Raw genomic sequence first — 20727 nt, forward strand, 5'->3', positions numbered from 1 at the left:
ATGAACCAGGCTGAGCCAGCAGCTGAGCCCCCCGCAGCACCACCGCTGCTCTGGGCCCCCAGAAGAGCCCAGTGACCCCTCACAACAGGCTGAACCTCACCTTGAAACCGTCAAGGCAACATCTCATGGAGGAGAAGAAGAGTTAACATGGCACAACACAGCTGCTCTGCTGGCTCCAGTCCCTGTGTCTGGGCCATTCTGGTTATCTCCATTTCTCGGGGGGCCAGAGGAGGAGGAAGGAGAGGTAACACAGCAGCCCTGCATGCCCGGGGCCACTGGGGACCTACAGCTTTCCTCCATGGGGCAGCTCTGCCCCAGCCTTGAGGAAAGATGAGGGGCAGAGACCTCGCTGCAGGGAGCTCGTCCTGCCCTGCCCAGCCAGCAGGCTGGGGGAAAAAAAAGAGTCCTTTCAGGAAAAACTGAGTCAGGGAGAAACAGCTGATGTAAAAACAGTATTAACAGATTTCTCCTCTCCTGTGCTGCGGGGCCAAGAGCTCCAGGCGAGGAGCCTGGAGAGCTGGAAGGGAGAGGTGGCAAGAACCCTTGGCCAAAAGGCCATTGGGAAGGATGAAGAACAGAAGAGGAGGGAGACCAGAGAGGGTCCCGTGCAGGCAGACCCCTCCTGGGCACATTCCCCACTGGGAGCAGTGTCCCAGCATTGACCAAGAGCAGCTTCCATACTGACCAGCTCACCAGGAGCCCGGGTGGCTCCATGGCCCCCCCTGCACTTTCCGAGCCCCCTCCTCTGCCATGTGAGGTGCCCATCAGCAGCACCTCCAGCCCCCTGTGGACCAGCCCGGTCTGAGGCTGCAGGACACCGTGCTCTGCATCAGAACAGACCGGTGCCTCTCCCCCCACCACAAGATGTCCCCAAAAGCCAGGCTGCCCCGGTTCCCCAACCAGGGCAGACCCAGAAAGGCACAGGCGGTGGGAGAAGTCTAGCCCAGGAGGCGACGGCATCCTCCGAGCAGCAGCTGGTGCCCCTTTCCAGACAGAGCCCCTGGAGACAAAGAGAGAGAAAGAGAGAGAGAGAGAAGACGACCCCCAGGGTACCCGCTGCCCCACGGTACCTGTGTCTGTATCCTGTTGAGACCCCTGAACCAGAGGATCTGCCCGCGCCGCAGCTCCATTTCAGCGTGGTCAATCTCATCCACGTCTTCGGGCAGCTCCTCCTCTGGGATCTCCTCCTTGGTGATGCCGTGGCCGGCTTCCTTCAGGAACTTCAGGTGGCTGGTTGGGACAGTGCAGATCAGCTGGGGAGAGGCAGGGAGAGAGCAGCTCCTTAGCCTGCAGGCTGTGGAAGCCCATGGGGGAGCATTCCTGTAGTGAGCTGCCCAGGACTCAGCTGAGAGATGTCAGGATGCAGCTGAGAAATGCCACCACTGCAAGCAGGGTGGGAAGGAGGAGTAGATTAGCAACCTCCTCTCCTCGCTGCTGGTGTGGTACCGGGATGGAGCATCACCCCCTTCCAAAGCTGCCTTGAATAAATACTGGGGAGAGCAAGGGCAGTGGGGCCAGGCAGGGAGAGGCAGGCTGGGCATGGAGGCACGTGGGATGTCCTTCAGACTGGCTCTTACCTGTCCCCAGAGGAGCTCGCCCACTCCGATAAAAATACACCAGAACCACTGGCTCAGGGTGAGCCCGGAGCAGCTGAACGGCTTCCCACCAAACTCCACAATGATGATCTACAGCACAGGAGAGAAAAAGTCACACACTGGGGAGCTCTGGGGCTGCGTGGCACAGCCATGGGATGAAAAGGTCCTCTAAGGTCACATCTTTTCCCCCCTCCCTGGGATCATGAGAGGAGCAAGGACCTCACATCTAGGCTAGAAACTTTACAGGACCCCAGAGGCACGCTAGCTGGCTGGCCCTGGCATCTCCCACCATACTCTAGACCACAATATTCAGATCTTGTGTCATCAAGAAGCTGCTGGAGAAGGATAAGGGGACAGGACAGAGCTGGGGGCACTGAGTGCAGCAGACACAGGTTCTACCTGTCCCACGGTCCCCTCCCAGCCCCACCATCTTATTCCCACAGCTTCACCTGAGCTGCAAACGTCCCCAGCACCACTGTGCAGAAGATGGGGTTGCGGTAGATGGCTTCGAAGACGTTCCTCTCCCCGTGGATCTTGCGCGCGTTGATCTCGTTGAACAACTGCATCATGACAAAGGTGTTGAAGACGATGGTGTAGTGCTCGGTGGGTGGGGAGTGGAGCGGGGCGTTTCGGCCACTGTCGATGTCAAAAAACTTCTCCCCTAAGCAGACAAGGGGTTTTGGGGAGGGCATGGGGAAGGGCAGGGAAGAGAGGAGAAGATGAGATCCTGCTCTGCACTGGTGGAGGTGGAACTAGGATCCCAGGCTCTTGCTGAAGATCCCTTGACCCAGCTGGAGTCCCCCATGCTTAAAAATGTTCCTTAAAAATGGTGAAAACCTGCTGCCCTGGCTAAAAATGCCTCTGCACCCAGCAAGGTCTTGAGCAGACCCACACCCTCAGTGTAAACCCCCTCCCTTAACACCCCTCTGCTTCCCATCCCTTATTAAATAAGCTCTGTCCTGGCCAACCTAGGGTCACCGAGTGACAGCTGAGAACAAGGGTCCCCACCATGGGTGCTTCCCATCCCTTATCAAATAAGCTCTGTCCTGGCCAACCTGGGGTCACCGAGTGACAGCTGAGAACAAGGGTCCCCACTATGGGTGAGGAAAGGTGGCTCAGGAGGCAGTGCTGGGACTCTGCCCCTTTCCTTTCCGTCCCCTCCACCGTTTCCTGGGGCCTGGCAGCTCACCCGCAAACAGCAGTGTGAAGATGATGGTCAGCTGGTACACGGCGTGGCCCAGGATGTTCTTCATCATGGTGCGGGAGATGAGGGGCTTGTTGCGGCCGTAGGGCTTCCGCAGCAGCAGGGACTCGGACGGGGGCTCCGTGGCCAGGGCTAAGGAGGCGAAGGTGTCCATGATCAGGTTCACCCACAGCATCTGGACAGCCTTCAGGGGAGAGTCCTGTAGAGAGAGGAGGGGGGAAAAACATGTCACACCATCAAAAACAACCTTCTCTTCCCTCCCCGTCTCACAGGAGTCCCCCCTCTCCCCCTGCCGAGCCCAGCAGCCCCCTACCTGCGTGATGCAGGCCCCCGTGAAGGCCACGATGACGGCCACGACGTTAACGGTCAGCTGGAACTGCAAGAACTTGGAGATGCTGTCGTAGACGTTGCGGCCCCACATCACCGCCTTGACGATGCTGGTGAAATTATCGTCCGTCAGGATGATGTCCGAAGCCTCCTTCGCCACGTCCGTGCCTGCGATGCCCTTGAGGACCAGGGAGAAAGCCATGGGGTGAGTCATGGAGCAAGCTCGCCGTCTGCCCGGCTCCGATTCTTCCAAGAAACAGCCCCAAGAGGAAAATCCCCCGGAGCCAGCGGAGCCGGTGCCAATCCTGCCTTCGACAGCAAGTCCTGCTGCGGCTGCACCAACGCACCCGAGAGAGAAGAGGCTCTAAAGCAGCAAAACCTTTAAGGACAGACACTGGCTCGGCTCTGGAGTCACTGCAGCTTTACAGCCTGTCACTGTGTGTGCCCCAAACAGGGGACACGGCACAGAAAAGCTGAAGAACAGCTTGTAAGCATCCCTGGGACCACTGGCATCCCTGGCTGAGCATCTCTGCTGCAAGCAAGGGTTGGGACCCCAAATGAGGGAGAGCGTTCAGCAGCCCAGAGTCCCAGTGCCTTCCTGGTGCCTTCTGCCCCGTCCGAGGGAGATGGCAGCCCCAGGACAGCCCAAATTCATCCGCAGCATCTCCAGAGGAGCAGAGTTTGCTCTGCAGGAGCGGGGCTGGCTGCGTTTCTCGCCGCCGGCACACAGAGGCGCTCACTTTGCAGGAATTGAACGCACCGAAGCCATCCCTGCAACCAGCCTCCTCCCTGGTGCTCTCCTGGAGAAGCTCCTGAGATTTGCCAGACCCATCTCAGATGGGAACGGCCCCAGCTGTTGTGGGACAGGAGCTTTGGAGCAAGCCAGACAGACCAGCTGAGGGTACCCCAAATGCCATTTGAACCCCGCTCTCCAGAGACCCAAGGGCCCCCAGCAAAGCCCTGCACATGGGGCAGGGAGCCCTACTGGATGGTTCCCCAGAAGACAGGCTACCTTTGTCCGATTGTCCTAAAAGCTCCAGAAACGCACATAGTTATTTAACACCTCCTTAAAAACCTCTACTCCCCAAAAATTAAGACCAGGCAGGATGGGCCTTTGAGCAACCTGGTCTAGGGGGGGGTGTCCTTGCCCACGGCAGGGGGGGGTGGAACTCAATGATCTTTAAGGTCCCTTCCAACTCTAACCATTCTGTGATTCTATGAATATTTCTCACTCTCTCTCCCTACGTGGGCTCAGAAGGTCCCAACCCAGCAGCTGGCTCCTGTTCACGTACCTAAACTTAAACAATTCACAAGAAACCCATTAAAACTGACAGGTTTATTTTCTTGCTTCTTTCGGACAGGCCAAAGAAAAGCAGCAAACCAGGAGATCCGAGTTCTTCACCATAAATAAACTCCCCAAACCCGTGTCAGGACCCTGCTCGGAGCCTGGGCTGCTCGTTACGAGCCTGGGTGAGGAACTGCAGGGATAAACCAACTCACACCCAGCTACTGGTTTCCCACAGCTCTCCTGGACCCCACAGACAGGTCCCTGCTCTGGGTGCTTCACAAGCACCACGTCACCTTGACACTGTCCCTGCAGGTGGGACAGAGGATCCAGGCTCTCAGGGGATTGCTCCCCATCAATCTTTGGCTAAGGGTCCTATAAAGTTCATGAGAATTAAATCAAACCTCCAAATAAAGTTGTTTTTTTTTTTTCCCCCCTTCCTTTTAAGCCATCCTGTAGATCTGGAAAATCCCATCAATCTTTAGCTAAGGGTCCTATAAAGTTCATGATAATTAAATCAAACCTCCAAGTAATGTTTCTTTTTTTTTCTTTTTTCTTTTTTTCCTCCTTTTAAGCCATCCTGTAGATCTGGAAAAGAGCTTAATTGCTCCAGAAATAATTTCAGTGTTGAGGATACCTGAGCGTGCCATTAGTTTCTCACCCCAGAGGGCAAAGGCTGCCCCCAGGGAACCCCCCCACCCCTTCATACCATGGCAAAGCCAACGTCAGCTTTCTTCAAAGCTGGGCCATCGTTGGTCCCATCCCCAGTCACGGCCACCACCTGCCTCTGGTCACCAACGGTGCTGTCGATAATCCCTGAAATGGAGACAAGCAGTTCAGAGAAAATAAGCCCCCAGGGGCAGGCTCCCAGCAGGGGTGATGCTGCAAAAAGCACTCGAGCAGAGCAGGATGAGCCTCTCTGAGAGGCAGCATCTGGAGGAGCTGGCAAGTGCTCACCTTTCACGAGCGTGTGCTTATCTGTCGGGGAAGAACGGGCCAGCACACGCAGCTTGGGCCAGATCTTGTCCAGCTGCTCCTGTTCCACCTGCAGGACAAGGAAAGTGAGAAAAGGATGGGACCCCCCCACCCCCAGAACCTTTCTGCCCCACCGGAGAGCAAACCCCAACCGGGACAGGGCAGCACCTTCATCTCCAGACCCCCCTGTGGCTGCGCTGGCTGAGGATCCCAAAAAGTGAGAGGGACCAGCTGCATTTATCCAAGGAGAGGAGGAAAACCCAGTGGGATTCAGCGCCTTACACTGCCAGGACCATCAGAGAGGCCACCCACACCCACCCCAGAGCAGGACCTGGAGGGGGGACAACTCTCTCCCACCTCTCCCTTCTCATTGCGGATGAGGCGGTTGAACTCCTTCCCCTCCAGGCACAAGAAGTCCTCCCCTGGCAGCAGGATGCCACACTTGGTGGCAATGGCACGGGCGGTATTGATGTTGTCCCCCGTCACCATCCGCACGGTGATCCCTGCACGCTGGCACTTCAGGATGGCATCTGGCACCTGGGGGACAAGGACAGAGTCAGGGGGGGCAGAGGGGGGACAGGGTGCTCAGCTTTGGCACTGGGTATCCTGGGAGCCAAGGAAGCTCCTCTCCCACCCTCCCTAAAAGAGTCTGGAAAGGGCCCTGGACTCTGCTTGGTGGTCATGGTGGGGATGAGATGCCAAAATGAAAATTTCCCCCTCCAGAACCAGCTCAGCCATTTATCCCTGGGGGATGAGGGAAGCCACGGGGGAGGATGCCTTCCTCCTGCCCTCCCCGTGGCTCCAGCCAGACCCCTCGGTGTGTCCGGAGCAGCTCCCCCAGCACAGAAGGTGGGAGATCTTCCAGCCCCTGCCCCAAGGGGAAGGCAACCTCACCATCTGCTCCCCATCACCCCGTGGTGCTGGGCACCAAGGCACAGACAGCCCTGTGATCCATCACAAGGGAGGGGGGGCATTTTGTCCGCCCCCCACCCCGCACCGCGTTGCTGCGCTAATGGGTTTATCTGTTACGGGGCGGTGGGGGAAGAGGATATTAGTGAGAAATTAGCAAATCGAATCAACGGCCTCCAGAGCTGGTGCAGACGGGGCATCTGTAATGCAATTCCCAGACCCAGATACTCGAACATCTAATCAGGAAAGATGGAAGCAAGGCAGGAGGCACTGGGGCAAGCTCCAAAATGTAATCAAGAAGCAGGTATCGGAGAGCTTATTGCATTAGCCCAGCTCCCTGCCAGGAACCAGCTACATCAGCCTTGTCCCTCTCCAACACCCCTCTGTCACCCCTGCGTGGTGTCTCCGTGCACCTTTCAGCTGCAGGTGGAACCAGTCTGGCTTGGGCAGAAAGTCCTGGTAGCAGCTGAGGGGAAAGTTTGGGTGGAAACAGGTCACTTTGTCCAGGAATGGGAGATAAACGTCCAGCAGCAGGGAGCTGGTAGCGTGGGGAACTTCAGGGACGGATGCAGAGGAGCTGCTTATGCTTTTTTAAGGAGCTTATGGTCCTGAGCAGCAGGGAAAGGGGTTCCTGGCCCAGGAAAGGGGCTGGGGTGGAGGACAGCCAGGGGTCCAGTACCTCTGGCCGCACAGGGTCCTCTATCCCGACCACAGCGATGCAGGTCAGGTCAGACAGGATCTCGTTCTCGCTGTCCCAGTCTGGCTCAGCATCAGCAGGGAAGTCACGGAAGGCCAGGCAGATGGTCCTCAGCCCGTGACAGGCCATGGGCTCTATCACCTTCTTCACCATCTCATCCCGGTCCTTCACCTTGAACACCCGGGCGTCACCGTTCTTGTCCAGGATCCTGGTGCACCTAAGGCAGGACCAGGATGGAGGGTGAGGGAGACCGGTGGTGGCACGTGCTGCTGGCACCCCACCACCCAGCTTCCCCATCTGTGAAATGGGAACATCCCCTTACCCACAGCTCCCTACAGCTTTACCAAAGCCACCCTGAGAGAGCTAAATGCTTTTTCACCTCCCAACAGTGACTTTCCTCCTCCACAGCAGCTCAGAACCCTTCACCCCACAGCCCCTTCACCCCCCTCAGCCCCTCCTCCTAAAGCCCAGGGGATGGGGAGAGGACTAAACAGCAAGGGAGGACGGTTACTTGCGGAGGATGATCTCAGAGGCTCCCTTGCTGTACATGCGGAACCCGCCATTGCTGTTCTTCAGCACCGTGCTCATGGATTTGCGCACCGAGTTGAAAGTGTAGACCTTGTAGAGCTTCTCCTCCGGCACTTCGTTCCTCACAGCCTGGTAATCCTGCTTCAGGTCCAGCACGAAACCCAGCAGGGCACACTCGGTCTTGTTGCCCACTTGCCGGGGTAGCCCCGCTTGCTTCTCGGGTGGCTGGAGGGGAAGAAGAAAAAGGAAAAGCAATGCCAGACCTCAGTATGGCAGGATGGGACCTCCAGGTACGGCCAATGGTAAGAAGGCCACAGGACACAAGGTTGGGCTTCTCCGACTCACCAGGATCTTGGATGTGTAGGCAGAGTTGATGGCAACACCGTTGACTATGAGGTCCAGGACCTTGGGCAGGATGGCATCAGGGTCAGGGATCTGGCGGTAGTGGGTGTCCCCCACGTAGGCCTGCACCACGGTCATGCGGTTCATGGTGAGCGTGCCCGTCTTGTCTGAGCAGATGGCAGTGGCATTGCCCATGGTCTCACACGCATCCAAGTGTCTCACAAGGTTGTTGTCCTTCATCATTTTCTGCAACAGGCACCGTGACCCAGAAGGTTAGAGTCAAAAGCCTGAATTTCCCCATCGTGCCCCCAGCAGCCCCACTGCTTCGTGGGCTCACCTTCACGGAGTAAGCCAGGGAGATGGTGACCGCCAGCGGGAGCCCTTCGGGCACAGCCACCACCAACACGGTGACACCGATGATGAAGAACTTCACGAAGTACTGGATGTAAATGGGGGTGCACTCCGCCAGCCAGGGCCTCCCCTGCACCCCAAACGTGTCGATCACGAAGTACAGCACCAAGATGATGACTGTGATGGCCGACATGATCAGCCCTGGAGGAAGACGAGGCAGAGAAAGAGGTGAGGGGACGCAGGGGAAGGGGACAGCCTTCTGGGAGAGCTTTGGGATGACATCTCGTGCCAGGCCACCACCACTCACCTGCCTTCCCGATCTGGACCGCCAGTCTCGTGAGCTTCCCTTGCAGCACAGACTTCTCCTTCTTGGGCACCTTCACCTTCTTTTTCTCCTTCTCCTCATTTTCCACCCCTTCCTGGCTCTTCAGGGGCTGGATCTCTAAGGCCACACCATCCTGAGTTTTAGCTACAGCCCAGGGCAAAACAAGACACCACGTGTGAATAGGAGAGAGACCAGAAAAACCTGTAGGACACCACTGAGAAAGATGGTGGTGGGAGAGAGAGAAGACCCAGAACAAGAACCATTCCCGACGACACACGCATCTGAGCACATGGAAACCTCGTGTCCCGGGGCCCTGCCACCTCTCTATGGGGCAGTTTTCTGCCATCTACCCCAGCCCCAGGGATAAAAGATCCTCAGAGCTGACACTGGCGACGTGACCCCTGCGCTGGTCACACCTCTATGGCAGCGCTGCAAGAAACCCTCTGGCCAGGCGTTGGGGTGGGAGCAGGTCTCCTCTAGCCTTGCCCGAGGGCTGCTTTACACCCTGCAGCAGATGGGGAGCACTTTGGGCTGACCCCAAAGAAGCTCCATTCCCCCCCTGCCCACCACCACCACCCCCCTGATGAGCATCCCTGCTCTGTGTCCCACTCCTGGTGCCACCTCTGCAGTGCCCTGTGGGCAGCTCAGCAGGAATCACTTGCCAGGGGAGCGACTGAGGGGGTGAGATGGAGGGGGACGGTTAGAAATCTGGATGAAGATTGAAGAGGAGGGAGCCAGCTCCTTGAACCCCAGCCCTGAGCCATCCATCACGCTTTTAGGAACTCGAGACAGCCAGGCTTTCAGCTGCTCTCACTGATCTAGTCCAGCTGAAGGTCTGCACCAGGGAGACCCAGGCTGGCTGGAGGACGGGGAGAGGGATGGACTTGTCCCCTCCCAACTGCCACCACTCAATGGCTTGAGACACCCCCAGAGCTCGTGGCTGCTCCACATCGGACACCTCCACGGTTACGACAGACCCGACACGGACAAAACAAGCACCCGGACACAGTCTGACGGGAAGGAGGGAAACTCAAACTGCTGAGAGGAGAGAGAAAGAGAGAGAGAGAGAGAGAGAGGTGGAGAGAGAGGTGCAGAAATGGGCTTCTTCCACAGCCTGCAAAGAACAGTGTGAGAAACACTGGCGAGGAGACGCTCACGGAGTCGAGGCCATGGGAGGAGAGGGTGCAACCATCGATTTGGCCAGGCCCCGTGGGACATTTCACCCCAGGAACGGTGTGAGGGGACCCATATCTCTCCCTGAGCCAAACGCATTCCCCCCCAGAGGGATGGCTTCTGAGGGGCACACAGACTTCAGAGCCACCAGGTCACAGCTGCAGCTCATGTCAACGTGGATGAAGTTTGCCCCGAGAAAGGGATGCTCTGCCAATGGTCCAGGCTGCTGGAAGAGCCCCTGTCCTCCCTGCACGACAGCTTTGCCCCAGGCAGGAGCAAGGTGGCCACGGGGAGAAGCCAACTAGCCCCATCCCAGCTAGGCACACCCCCGTGATGGGGTGCTGGAGGGCACCGTGATGCCGTGCCAGGGCCACCGGCCGCAGGACCATTGCACCCTCTCCCAGGACAACGAGGCGAGAGTCCCGCCGGAGCAGCAAAGAGCACAGACTGATGAGAAGAAGGAAGGAAGGAAGGAAGGAAGGAGGAATGCTCGGTAGTTAGTGTGGTGCTGGTTCAAAGGATGGAGAGGCTGGTTACCTTTGTTGCGATTTTCGGGGGCTCCGGTTTTTTTACCTGTTCAAAGAGAAAAAGGGTGGAGGGCTGAGCACACGGACCCACGTTGACCATCCAAGCTGGTGGGACAGCCTGGGGCTGGCTCCGCTCCCAGGGGCCACATGCTGCTCCAGCAGCATCCATCTGCAGGGGCTCCAGGGCTCAGCACCCTGTGGTCACCCTCTGGACACCACACGTGCCTTGGTCCACAGCTCGCAGCACCGGGGAGGCTCCGGAGCTCCCCGACTCCCCCAGGTACCCTGTCCCCAAGGCTTCAGGCTTCCCCACCTGCAAAGCACCCGTTGCAACCCCTCCAAAGGGTGCCAGTGCCATCTCAGACCCTTGAGGAGAAGAAACCATAAGTGGATCTCCATTTCTGTGAAGCACGTGCCAAGCACCAGTGCTCCCTGTCCCCTGGTGCCACCGGGCACAAGTGGATCCATCCAGGAGGCACAGACTTGCCCCTCACCATGGGCAGCACAACATCCTTAGTGGGGGGCTCTGCCCCCCATGTCTGTGGTGGGCAAGGTCTGTACATGGGGGTCCTGAATGCAACATGGGGAGCACAGGGCTGCTGCTGCCATCTAAACACACCTTGTGCCATCATAAGGGGTCTATACACCTTCCCTCCATCACTCCCCCAGCACCACAGTGGGGGGACGAGCCAGTGAAGCCCCCTGCCCAACTCTGCCCCCAAATCAAGAGCTGCAAGACACTGAGCTGGGAAGGGCTGTAGCTTTCCAAGGCACCAGCTGCGGGGCTGGGAAGGCACCAAGCACCGTGCCCGGGCTCCTGGCGAGCTGCTGCTCAGCTCCAGCTCCAACAGCAGTGCCATTCCCACGTCTCACCCTGAGCTCCCACCTCCAAGCTGGCAGCTAAACCCCGAGAGCTCCACAGCCACCCAGCCCCGGCGATGCCAGCCAGCCACCCGTCACGGAAAACCCAGCAACCCAGCACACACGAAGCCCAGAGCCGCAACGGCTGCCAGGAGAAGCCCAGCAACCCTCTCCCTGCCTGGCATCGCCTCCCAGGAAGGGCTCCCCGGCGCAGGGCTGGCTGCGATGCCAACCCACAGCTCCTTCTGCCAGCTCCTCGCTCCTCACAGCTGAGCCCAGACCTGCTGAACAGGGGCGCAGGGACACGGGGGAAGAGCAGGAGCTTCCCCCAGGCCTGGCTTGTACTGGTATCGGAGCTGGCACAGAGCAGCAAGATGGGAGAGCCAAGGCAGGAAAGCATTCGAGTCCCAGCATGGTCGGGAACATCTCAGCCCTCCTGGCTGCTCTCCTACCCCCACACAACCCCTCCTCTCCCTCCTGCCATCCTCTGCACCTCCCTCTCCTTCCCCGGGGAGGCACCAGCAGAGATCTTCGGCAAAGTCCTCAAGGTTCTGGATGGGCTACCAACATCCTGTGGACAACCAGGACTCACCTTCCCACCACGGGGTGGGCAATGAGCACCGTGGGGCACCGCTATCGGCCAACCTTTCCCTCTGAGCCTTGACCCCCCCAACCCTGGAGAAGAGAGAGTTGGAATTGTCCGAAAAAGCTGGCGAGCAGAGGCCTGGGTGCACAAGGGGGGCTTTCCTCGGGCAGCATGACCCCCATGCTGTGGGCGAAGGGGCAGCAGGGAGGGATCCCTTCCCACCACCTGGAGAGCTCACCGTACCTGCCTGGGTCACCAGCACTAACGCACAACCATCTCCCACAAATGTGGGTGTAGCTTGTTGGACACCAGTGGATGCTTCCCAGAAAAGGGAGAAAGGGAAAAGGAAGGAAAAAAGCAGGTTCAACAGATGTCCTCACCTTTCTTCACCTTCTTCTCCTCGTCTCCTTCTCCTGCACCCAAGAGAGTGAAGATGATTCCCGTCTGGGAGTTGATACCCACGGCCGTCACCACCATCCTGCCAGAGCCCTCCATCACGTGGGTACCTTCACAGCAGGGAGACCACAGTGAGACAGGACACTGCCACGTCATTCCCATCTCCTCCCCAGCACTGGGACAACAGGGCTCTGGAACAGTCACTGCTCCATCATGGCACAAACCCAGCCCAGCACCGACCACACAAGAGCCACCCGGGATCCTGACCTGACAGCAGCATGGGGTCTTTATCCAGAGATTTCTTGACTTGGTCTGACTCCCCAGTCAGAGAACTCTCGTCTATTTTCAGGTCATTGCCTTGGATCAGGATCCCGTCTGCTGGCAAGAGGTCACCTAGGAGAGGAGCAAGGACAGGGATCAGGCACAGCTCAGCCCTGCCTGCCTCGTCCCGGCAGGAGGCTTCGTGTCTCAGCAACAGGACTCAAAACTCAGTCTCAGACCAAATGTAGAGGGAGAGGAAGCAACAGATGGGTGTTACAGGACAGATGGGTATTATAAGATGATATCCAATAGCACCCAAATCTTCACTGGTGCACAAAAGCATTCCCTGTGAGGACGTTTGCTCAATCAGCGCTTCCCCCATCTGGTTCTACTGAATCAACACCACATCCTTCCCAAAGCCTCCTGATACCATGACACCGTCCCATCGTCCATCCACTGAGGAAGGAAAAAGCCCTGTGTGAACATGAACACCATGTCTTGGACCAACCTCCTTCCAAACTGGAGTTGCCTGGGCTGAGCATATCCACTAGTAAACAAGGAGCAGGACCTAGTGAACATCTCCTACAGCTCCTCGCTAAGGTGGTGTTCACCAACAAGGACATGATTGTGAAAATGAATAATTTTTGAGACCAGCAGGTGGCTAAAGGAACCCAAAGCTGTGTGCAGAGCCTGGCTTAGCTCTGCTAGCCCAGCTCTGGGCTGGCAAGCACCAAGGTGAGGAAGCTCCATCACCTGTATGGGACCATCTCCCATCTTTCCTGGCCACAACATGCTGAAAATAGAGTAACGGGGGGAGCCAATGCTTCTCCTGCAGGCAAAAAGGCTGGAAAAGCAGAGAGGAGGCACCACCAGGCTCCTGAGGTGGAGAGATAGACCCCAACCACCCACCACCTCCTCCACTCACCGTACTTGATCTGCGCGATGTCTCCCACCACGATCTCGGCCACCGGGATCTGAATCACCTGCCCCTTGCGGATGACCGTGAACTTCTGCTCCTGCTCGATGCGGCTCTGGAGGCCCCGGAATTGCTTCTCCTTGCTCCAGTCATTGAAGGCGGTCACCAGCACCACGATGATGACCGAGAACAAGATAGCCGCCCCCTCGATCCAGCCGGCCTGCGACTCGCCCTCGTCCTCCACGCCGCCCGCCGACTGCCCGCACACTGCAGTCGGAGGAGAAGACTTGTTTGCACAAGGAGACACCACCTTCCTCTGAGTAACACACTCAGAGCAGAGCCTGGAAGACAATTACTCCTCCCTCCTCCTCCCTGAGCTGGTCCAAGGGCTTCCCCTGCTCTCAGGAGAGGGTTTTTACATCCCTGGAGGCATTTGGTTTTGGTTGTTGTTTTGGGGTTGGTTTGTTTTTTTTTTTTAACCTTCTCTTTTTTTTTTTTTTCCACTTTTCATTTTTGGCAGAGGTTGGGCTGAGAGAGCTGGGACAACTGGCTTCTATTTCCAGTTGCAGCACCCAGCCCTCCCTCCGCTGCGTGACCCTGGGGTGAGTCACCATCTCCTTCCATCTCCAGATCCCGGCCCCTGCTCAACTCCTCTGATGATACAGAGACCCAGGACTGGGGAGAAGAAACTCAACCAACGCTGCTCCTCAACCACACATGGGGTGTCACGGCTGGGAGGAGCACTCCCTGGCTGGGGAGAGGTACCGGGGGACAGACAGCCTTGTCCCTCCATGGCCAAACCAAAAGAGAAGCCCCACAAGACTTGGGAAGCCACCAGACCAGATGGACTCCTTGGCCTTTGAGCATCTTTTGGGGGGAGCAGTAAGGAGCAGCTCTGAGCCATGGTGTGGTGCCAACTGTGCCCAGACAGATCCATCAGTGCAGGGACAGTGCACATCCCCATCAGGGACCATGCCAAGGACCCCAAGGATGGGGACAAGCCACCACCTAAAGGGTGAGCAGAAGCAGCTCCCAGCTCCATCTGCACCAGGGTGGAGGGACCCACAGGGTGACCTTCCAGAGACAGCACCCATCCCAAAGTCCTGCTCCCTCATGGCTGGGCATGGCAACTTGTGTGGGTCTCCCACTGGGCACCCCACCACCCTGCAGGGACCCCATGGACTCACATTCATTGTCACCGCCCGGAGGGTGGTAGAAGGACAGGCCCAAGGAGATTATGGCTGCGATTTCCAAGATGATGAGCGTGACGTCCTGGAGCGCCTCCCACACTAACTGCAGGAACGTCTTGGCCTTTTTGGGAGGAATGAAGTTCTGACCGAAGACCTGCCGCCTCTTCTCCAGGTCGGTGGGGTTCCCGGACAGGCCTGGAGAGGGGAGAGATGCAGATGAGGGAAAACCCCACGGCTGCCCCACAGCCCCCCACTGGGGCCAGCAGGACCCCCGCACGGAGCAGCTCCCCGTCTGCAGGGGGGAAGCCAAGGCAGGGCTTGGCTCCTGTCACCCGTGGGGCAGGGGACATCCAACTGGTGGGGCAGGACGCTGCCGGAGCTGCAGGGAGGACGCCGAGATGCCTCTCTCCGGCACAGCAGCCTCAAAGCGCCCGAGTGCCAGTTAATGCCAGTTGGCACTGGCCGGCTTGTTTACATGCTGCATCAAATTAGCCGTAAATCTGGCACCGCGAGCGGCGCTCGGAGCTGACGGAGCCACCTGATCCCTCTTCTCCTGCCAGCGCCGAGGAGCAGCCGCTGCGGAGAGCGACTCGGCACAGCGGGAACGTCTCCGAGCTCCGCCGAGCCCCACGGACCCACCACAACCCCCAGGAGATGGGGCAGCTCCTGGTTGGGGGGGGAAACTGGTGGAGGAGACACGGGGCTGCTGCTGGAAAAGGGGTGGTGGGAGGGAGGAAAGGAGCAGGAGAACACAGAGCTGGGCTGCTCGTCCCTCTGGCTGCATGCAGCAAGCCCAGAGAAGGGGGAGAAAAAAAGAAGGGGGAGAAAAAAAGAAGGGGGAGAAAAAAAGAAGGGGGAGAAAAAAAGAAGGGGGAGAAAAAAAGAAGGGGGACTCTGAGCTCCTGCCCCCAGGTAGCCAGGGACCGGGGACTCACAGCCCTCGCATCCTGGGACAGGGGCCAGCAACATGAGATGGCCAATTCCTCCCCAGTCCCCCCCTGCATTAAAGCCATTAAAAAGCTGCTGGGGTCCCAGGTGAGAGCAGCCTCCCCTGCCCAGCACCACCTTAACCCAGCCCCGCGCTGAGCCCCCTTTCTTGCTCTCCACCTTAAGATGGCCCATGGGGCTACTGCCAGCTCCCGAGATGCACCGGGCAGGCGGCCCCAACGCCTGGCCCTGGACACATCCTGGTGCCTGGAGCAGCCTGGCAGCGATGCCATCCCGGGGGGACCGAGCCCTCCCACTCAGGGGACACCTCCCTCCCCACCAGCTCCGTGCCATCCCAGCCGGGAGGAAGCAGCAGGATGGATCCCATTGCCCCCCCTCCTCAAAGCACCCCACTTTCTCCTGCAGAGCTGCAGGGAGGGGGACACCCTGCCAACGTGTCCCCACCCAGCTGTGACGGGGCAAGCAGGATCCTGGGATCTCCTGACCCCCCCTCGACGGCCTCCCCGAGCCCAACCCATGCGGGAACCCTTCCCACACCCCGACGTCTCCGGCGGGAGGGAGGGACGGATGGAAAATCTGGCTAACTAACTGCTGTGATTTGACTCACGCCGGCGCCAGGGCTGGGGAGGCACAGCGTGTGCCGCGGGGCAGGCGTGAAACGGGCACACACACACACACACACACACACGCTCCTGCACGAGGACGCAGGAGGCTGCCACGGGGCACAGGAGGTGGCACACGTGGTTCCTCCAAAGCCCACGTCCCACCCAGAGCTGTTCCTTCCAATCCTCCTGGGGCAACTTCTGGAAGAAAGGGGTTTTCCATAAATCTCTGCTGACGCTGGGAAAAGGGTTGTGAGGAGCAGAAGCTGTGGGCACACACCCCGGGCATGCACCAAAGGGTCCAGGTTGCCAGCAAATCCCTCCTGGTCGGGGGCACTGCAAAGGGCCTGGGGGGCACTGATTAGTGGGGGGAGCACACTAGAAATTTTGGATGGAGGGCACAAGCGACAGCGGGAGAAGGAAAGCCCTGTGCAGTCACCCATCCCCGCTCAGAGGGGAGGCACTGCAGCCCAGGAAAGCTGCTTTTGGGGGAGCAAAGCCTTCAAAAGGTAAAGAACCCCCAAAAGCAAGGTCCTGGCTCAGGAAGGAGGTGGTGGCAGCCCCGGGAGCCGCTACCAGTGAGTCAGGGCGGTGTTTGCTGACACTCCTCACCCAGGGGACACCGGGAAGGGAGACGCTCTAATCGGTGACTCACAGAAGCCGCTTACGCTTCAACCGCCACCATCACCACCCCGTTCCCCTTCCCACCCCGGGACAGGGCTGGTGCTAATCGGTGACTCACAGAAGCCGCTTGCGCTTCAACCGTCACCGTCACCACCCCATTCCCCTTCCCACCCCGGGACAGGGCTGGTGGAGGAGGTGGAAAGCCAGCACCCAGCAGAGAGACCCCCCCCACCACCATCACCAAGCCCCTTTAGGAGGAGCCCTGAGGGTTTGGGGTCCATCCACATCTTTTAGGGCAAGAGCTAGAGCAGCAGGTCCCAGTGGACCCCCCACAGTGATGCTGGAGAGACCCTGTCTGAACAAACCCTACGAGGACAAATCACCCAAGGGACCCCAAGGGGCGAAGGCAGCCCCTGGGGATGGGGGGGGACTTCAGCATCTGGATGCCCCATCCCTGGAGGGGTTCAATGAAGGCAGCCCCTGGGGGTGGGGGGGACTTCAGCATCCGGATGCCCCATCCCTGGAGGGGTTCAAGGCCAGGTTGGAGGGGGCTTGGAGCAACCTGGTCTGGTGGGAGGTGTCCCTGCCCAGGGCAGGGGGTGGCACTGGGGGGGCTTTAAGGTCCCTTCCAACTCTAACCAGTCCATGATTCTATCTGCACAGGGCTGCCAACTGCTGTGACACACACCCAGTGCCCACACACACAGCGCTGCCCCATCCCATGCCCACAGGTCCCACAAGGCTCCTGGGTTTTGGCCTGGCAGTGCCAGCTCGGGAAGGGTTTGCAGGCAGAGGGGGGCTCGGGGCCAAGTCTGAGTCAGCCCCAGCTCCCCCCAGAGGGGCTGTGACACACACCCAGTGCCCACACACACAGCACTGCCCCGTCCCAAGCCCACGGGTCCCACAAGGCTCCTGGGTTTTGGCCTGGCAGTGCCAGCTCGGGAAGGGTTTGCAGGCAGAGGGGGGCTCGGGGCCAAGTCTGAGTCAGCCCCAGTTTCCCCCAGAGGGAAACAGCCCCACACCACACGTGCCAAGGCATAGCTGGCATTCCCCAGATGGCATCTCTCTCACTACACCCCGGCTGGGGCATCCCACCTGCAAGAACAACCTGAGCTCACCCCGGGGTGAGCAGCCACCTGGGCACCCCGCTCCCCGTTTCCAGGCTTTGCCCACGGATGTGTCGGGGCAGGGGATGTGCTCCCGCTCTGCAGCTTCCCGACATCCCGGGGTTTCCCTCATCGTGGCACCCTGGCAGTGTCATGCCAAGTATTGGGCTCCTGGGGAGCCACCTCTGGAGAGGCAGCCCTGGCACAGCAGGATCCAAACGCCCTGCTCCGATGGGATCGGAGGAGATGCCACAGGCTGCCTTGGGCTTCTTCTCTTCCTAAAACTCCCAGCTTGTAGGAAATAATCTTTCTTTGCTCTCTGAGCTCAACAAGACAGGGTTTGGGACTGGGCACCTCCAGAGTGAGAGGGTGAGGCAGGGATATGCTGGGGGCATGGGATAAAAAGATGGCAACTGATGGCTGCCTGGAAGCAGCTCCTGGGATTGAAGGGCAGCCCCTCAGCTCACCCTCAGAGCCCCTCACCTCACCCTCAGCAAGAGCCATCAGGCCAAGGCAGAGCCTTTTGGGTCTGCTTCCCCCCCCAACACTTCTCCTCCCACCCCCAAAGGAGCTCGCTCCCAGTTTGGCAGAGCCAAACACATTGTTTTGCAACCTGGACTTGGTATTTCCACCGGGAGTTCCCCCCCTTCTCTAATGACATCCCGATATTGTCTCCCCTTCCCGGTCCCACTCACAGCTGGGAAAGACGCTAAGCCCCAGCTCAGGGCGCTAATAATAACCCACAGTGTTGGGAGCCGGGGGGCAGCCACGTCCCCCATCCCACCCAGCCCCCACGGGGCCACATCCAGGGAAACCCTCGGTGCTGTAACCAGGGGGTCTCTCCCCCCTTGAACCCCTTTTAACGCCAGGGAAGGGGTGCATCTCCACACCAAGGCACCCGCAGCCACCCCACACTGGGAATCCCAGCGCCTGCCCCTCAATACAGGGGTCCAGAAAGGCCACCCGGGACCCCGGGGAGGAGAGGTGACATCCTTCCACCAAAGCCTCCCAGATGTGACCTGGCAGCACCGCCACCGCTCAGACCTGTGATGCTCAGAAGCACCCAACCAGGTTTGAAGCTCCCACGGCCGCTCAAGAAGCCCTACAGATCCGGGGGGATGCCACACACATCTCCCTGTCCCCAGCAGCGATCCCCTTTGGGGACGTCCTGCCTGTCCCTCGGCTGAGATGCTGACACCCTGCAAACGAGCTCCGAGTAGCCCAGCAACCTTCAATCTTTACACCCTCCTACGCCCGCACCCCAGGCAGCCCTGCTGGTGCTGCTGTCAATTATTAAACAGGGAAAGGCTGGCCCCGACCTGGGGGGCAGCAGCTGGGCTGTGGACATCAGCCCCCCCTGGACCCCTCATGTCCCGTCAGCTCCTCACCCCCACCCACATCCCACCTCTGCTCCATCCTCCCTGAGGATGTGGGGCTCCGGGCAACGCCTTGGGGTAAAGATGTTTTATTAAGACACAGGGAGTCATCTCCCACGAGGCTTGTGATGGGAGCAACGGGACCACGCTCTGAGCTCGGGCACAGGAGCTATTCCAGCCAGCCCCCTCCAGCCCCCGGCTTGAACCCAACCCAGAGGCACCACCTGGACCCGAGCGGGTGGTCCCCAACCAAAGGCTGGCCACTTACCTTCAACTGGCGACGTCTTCAACCTCTTGCAGACATTCTGCACGCCACCGTAGGAGTCATTGAGCCGGGCAACTGCCTCAGCGCTCCTCAGCTCCATGAGGTTCCTGAGCTCCACCATGGAGCAACCAAAGTCCCCCTCATGGTTGCCTTCGGCAACCGAGTTCCCGGGGTGGTGGTCGGCCACGTTGTTCGTCATCTTGCCGGCGCGGTGGCGGCGACGCCGGCTCGCGGCTCCTGTAGCAGCTTCCCTGGAGGGTCCGGCGGGGGGATGCTCGGGGGGGTCCCTTCCCTGGGGGCTGCCCGGGTGAAGCGGGTGCCTCTAACCGAGCCCAACTTCTCCGGATAAAGGTGTAAACAGGATGTGCATGTTACCGCGGAGGCGACCTTAGCAACGACCAGCGTGCATCTCCCGCAGAAGGAGGAGGGCTCCCTGGATACCACAGCAACTGGAGCTGCAAAAACAAGGACGGGAAACAAAAATACCGGCATTAGAAGGTCTGGTAATAAATACACTTGCCCCACGGGACGGGCGAGCGGGAGCGGCAGCACCCAAAGGTGGGCACCCACCAGAAATAAGGGGGTTTGGAGGTGCCTCTTGTTCACCCAGCCCTGGGGGTCAGTGAGACTTGGCCAAAAAAGCCTGGAAGAGCAGAAGCTGGACTCGCAGGGAGCTCAGATGGGTATTTCAGGGGTGCTGGGCCACGCCGCGGGGAAAACCGGCGGCTGCGGCAGCGCGCGGGGCCGGGCAGGAAGGGCGCCCAGGTGGTTCTTCACTCAAACCCCAGCTGCCCGGCCCAGAAAAAAATAAAAAATGCTCCCATTCAGTTGGGTTTAAAAATACACCTCGGCAGTGGAAAACAGCTGCTTCCTCCCAGGGCTGCCGTCCCAGGGCGGGAGCTCCAGCTCTTCCACTCGGCCAACAGGTAAGAAACAGCACCTCACCGAGCCAGCCTGCACCCACGGGAAGGGGGTCACAGCACCCAGCGGACTTTAAATCAGCAGAGAGACCCGTCAGGAAGCAGAAAAGCTAAGAAAACCTGCATGCTTCTCTAAAATTAAGAGGTTTTTGCATTAATGACCCCTTTCAGGCTCCATTTCTGCAAGTTCTCCGTACCCTGCTTGCAAGCTCTCGTGCCGTTCCCCTCGATGGCAGCGAGTGGGCTCAGCTCTCAGCACCCCAAACCACTGCCAGCAACAGGAGGTGAGCCCCAAAACCACTTCAACCAGCAAGATGCAAGCACCGTGGCCAGGCAGGGACCACGAGCATCCCATGGCTCCCTCCTTTCCCCAGAGACCCCCACTGGCATCCGGGGCAGAGGGGACAGGCGCCAGGGACATGGAGGGAGCAGGATGGG

At 59.2% G+C, this 20727-nt stretch overlaps 1 protein-coding gene across 5 annotated transcripts in view; it reads right to left on the minus strand.

Annotated features, from left to right (window-relative positions):
• Positions 1-19819, minus strand: part of ATP2B4 (ATPase, Ca++ transporting, plasma membrane 4) — a 29791-nt gene extending 9972 nt beyond the window's left edge. For 2 of the 5 annotated variants that reach the window (XM_014955443.1, XM_014955445.1), the window contains exons 1-19: positions 19373-19819; positions 14446-14643; positions 13268-13525; positions 12349-12474; positions 12066-12191; positions 10249-10284; positions 8521-8682; positions 8200-8414; positions 7866-8108; positions 7504-7745; positions 6975-7209; positions 5744-5923; positions 5369-5456; positions 5121-5227; positions 3113-3304; positions 2785-2998; positions 2045-2256; positions 1578-1685; positions 1071-1253 (exon numbers count right to left, since the gene is read on the minus strand). In XM_014955443.1, coding sequence (XP_014810929.1) covers positions 1071-1253; positions 1578-1685; positions 2045-2256; positions 2785-2998; positions 3113-3304; positions 5121-5227; positions 5369-5456; positions 5744-5923; positions 6975-7209; positions 7504-7745; positions 7866-8108; positions 8200-8414; positions 8521-8682; positions 10249-10284; positions 12066-12191; positions 12349-12474; positions 13268-13525; positions 14446-14643; positions 19373-19568 — 3321 coding nt within the window. In that variant the 5' untranslated portion in view covers positions 19569-19819. The remainder of the gene's footprint in view (positions 1-1070; positions 1254-1577; positions 1686-2044; positions 2257-2784; positions 2999-3112; positions 3305-5120; positions 5228-5368; positions 5457-5743; positions 5924-6974; positions 7210-7503; positions 7746-7865; positions 8109-8199; positions 8415-8520; positions 8683-10248; positions 10285-12065; positions 12192-12348; positions 12475-13267; positions 13526-14445; positions 14644-19372) is intronic. The other 3 variants (XM_014955442.1, XM_014955446.1, XM_014955441.1) reach the window with 2 other exon arrangements.
• Between the last annotated feature and the right edge of the window lie 908 nt (positions 19820-20727).

This window comes from Calidris pugnax, unplaced genomic scaffold, assembly GCF_001431845.1.
Source record: "Calidris pugnax isolate Ruff unplaced genomic scaffold, ASM143184v1 scaffold215, whole genome shotgun sequence".
In the NCBI taxonomy this organism is placed as follows: domain Eukaryota; kingdom Metazoa; phylum Chordata; class Aves; order Charadriiformes; family Scolopacidae; genus Calidris; species Calidris pugnax.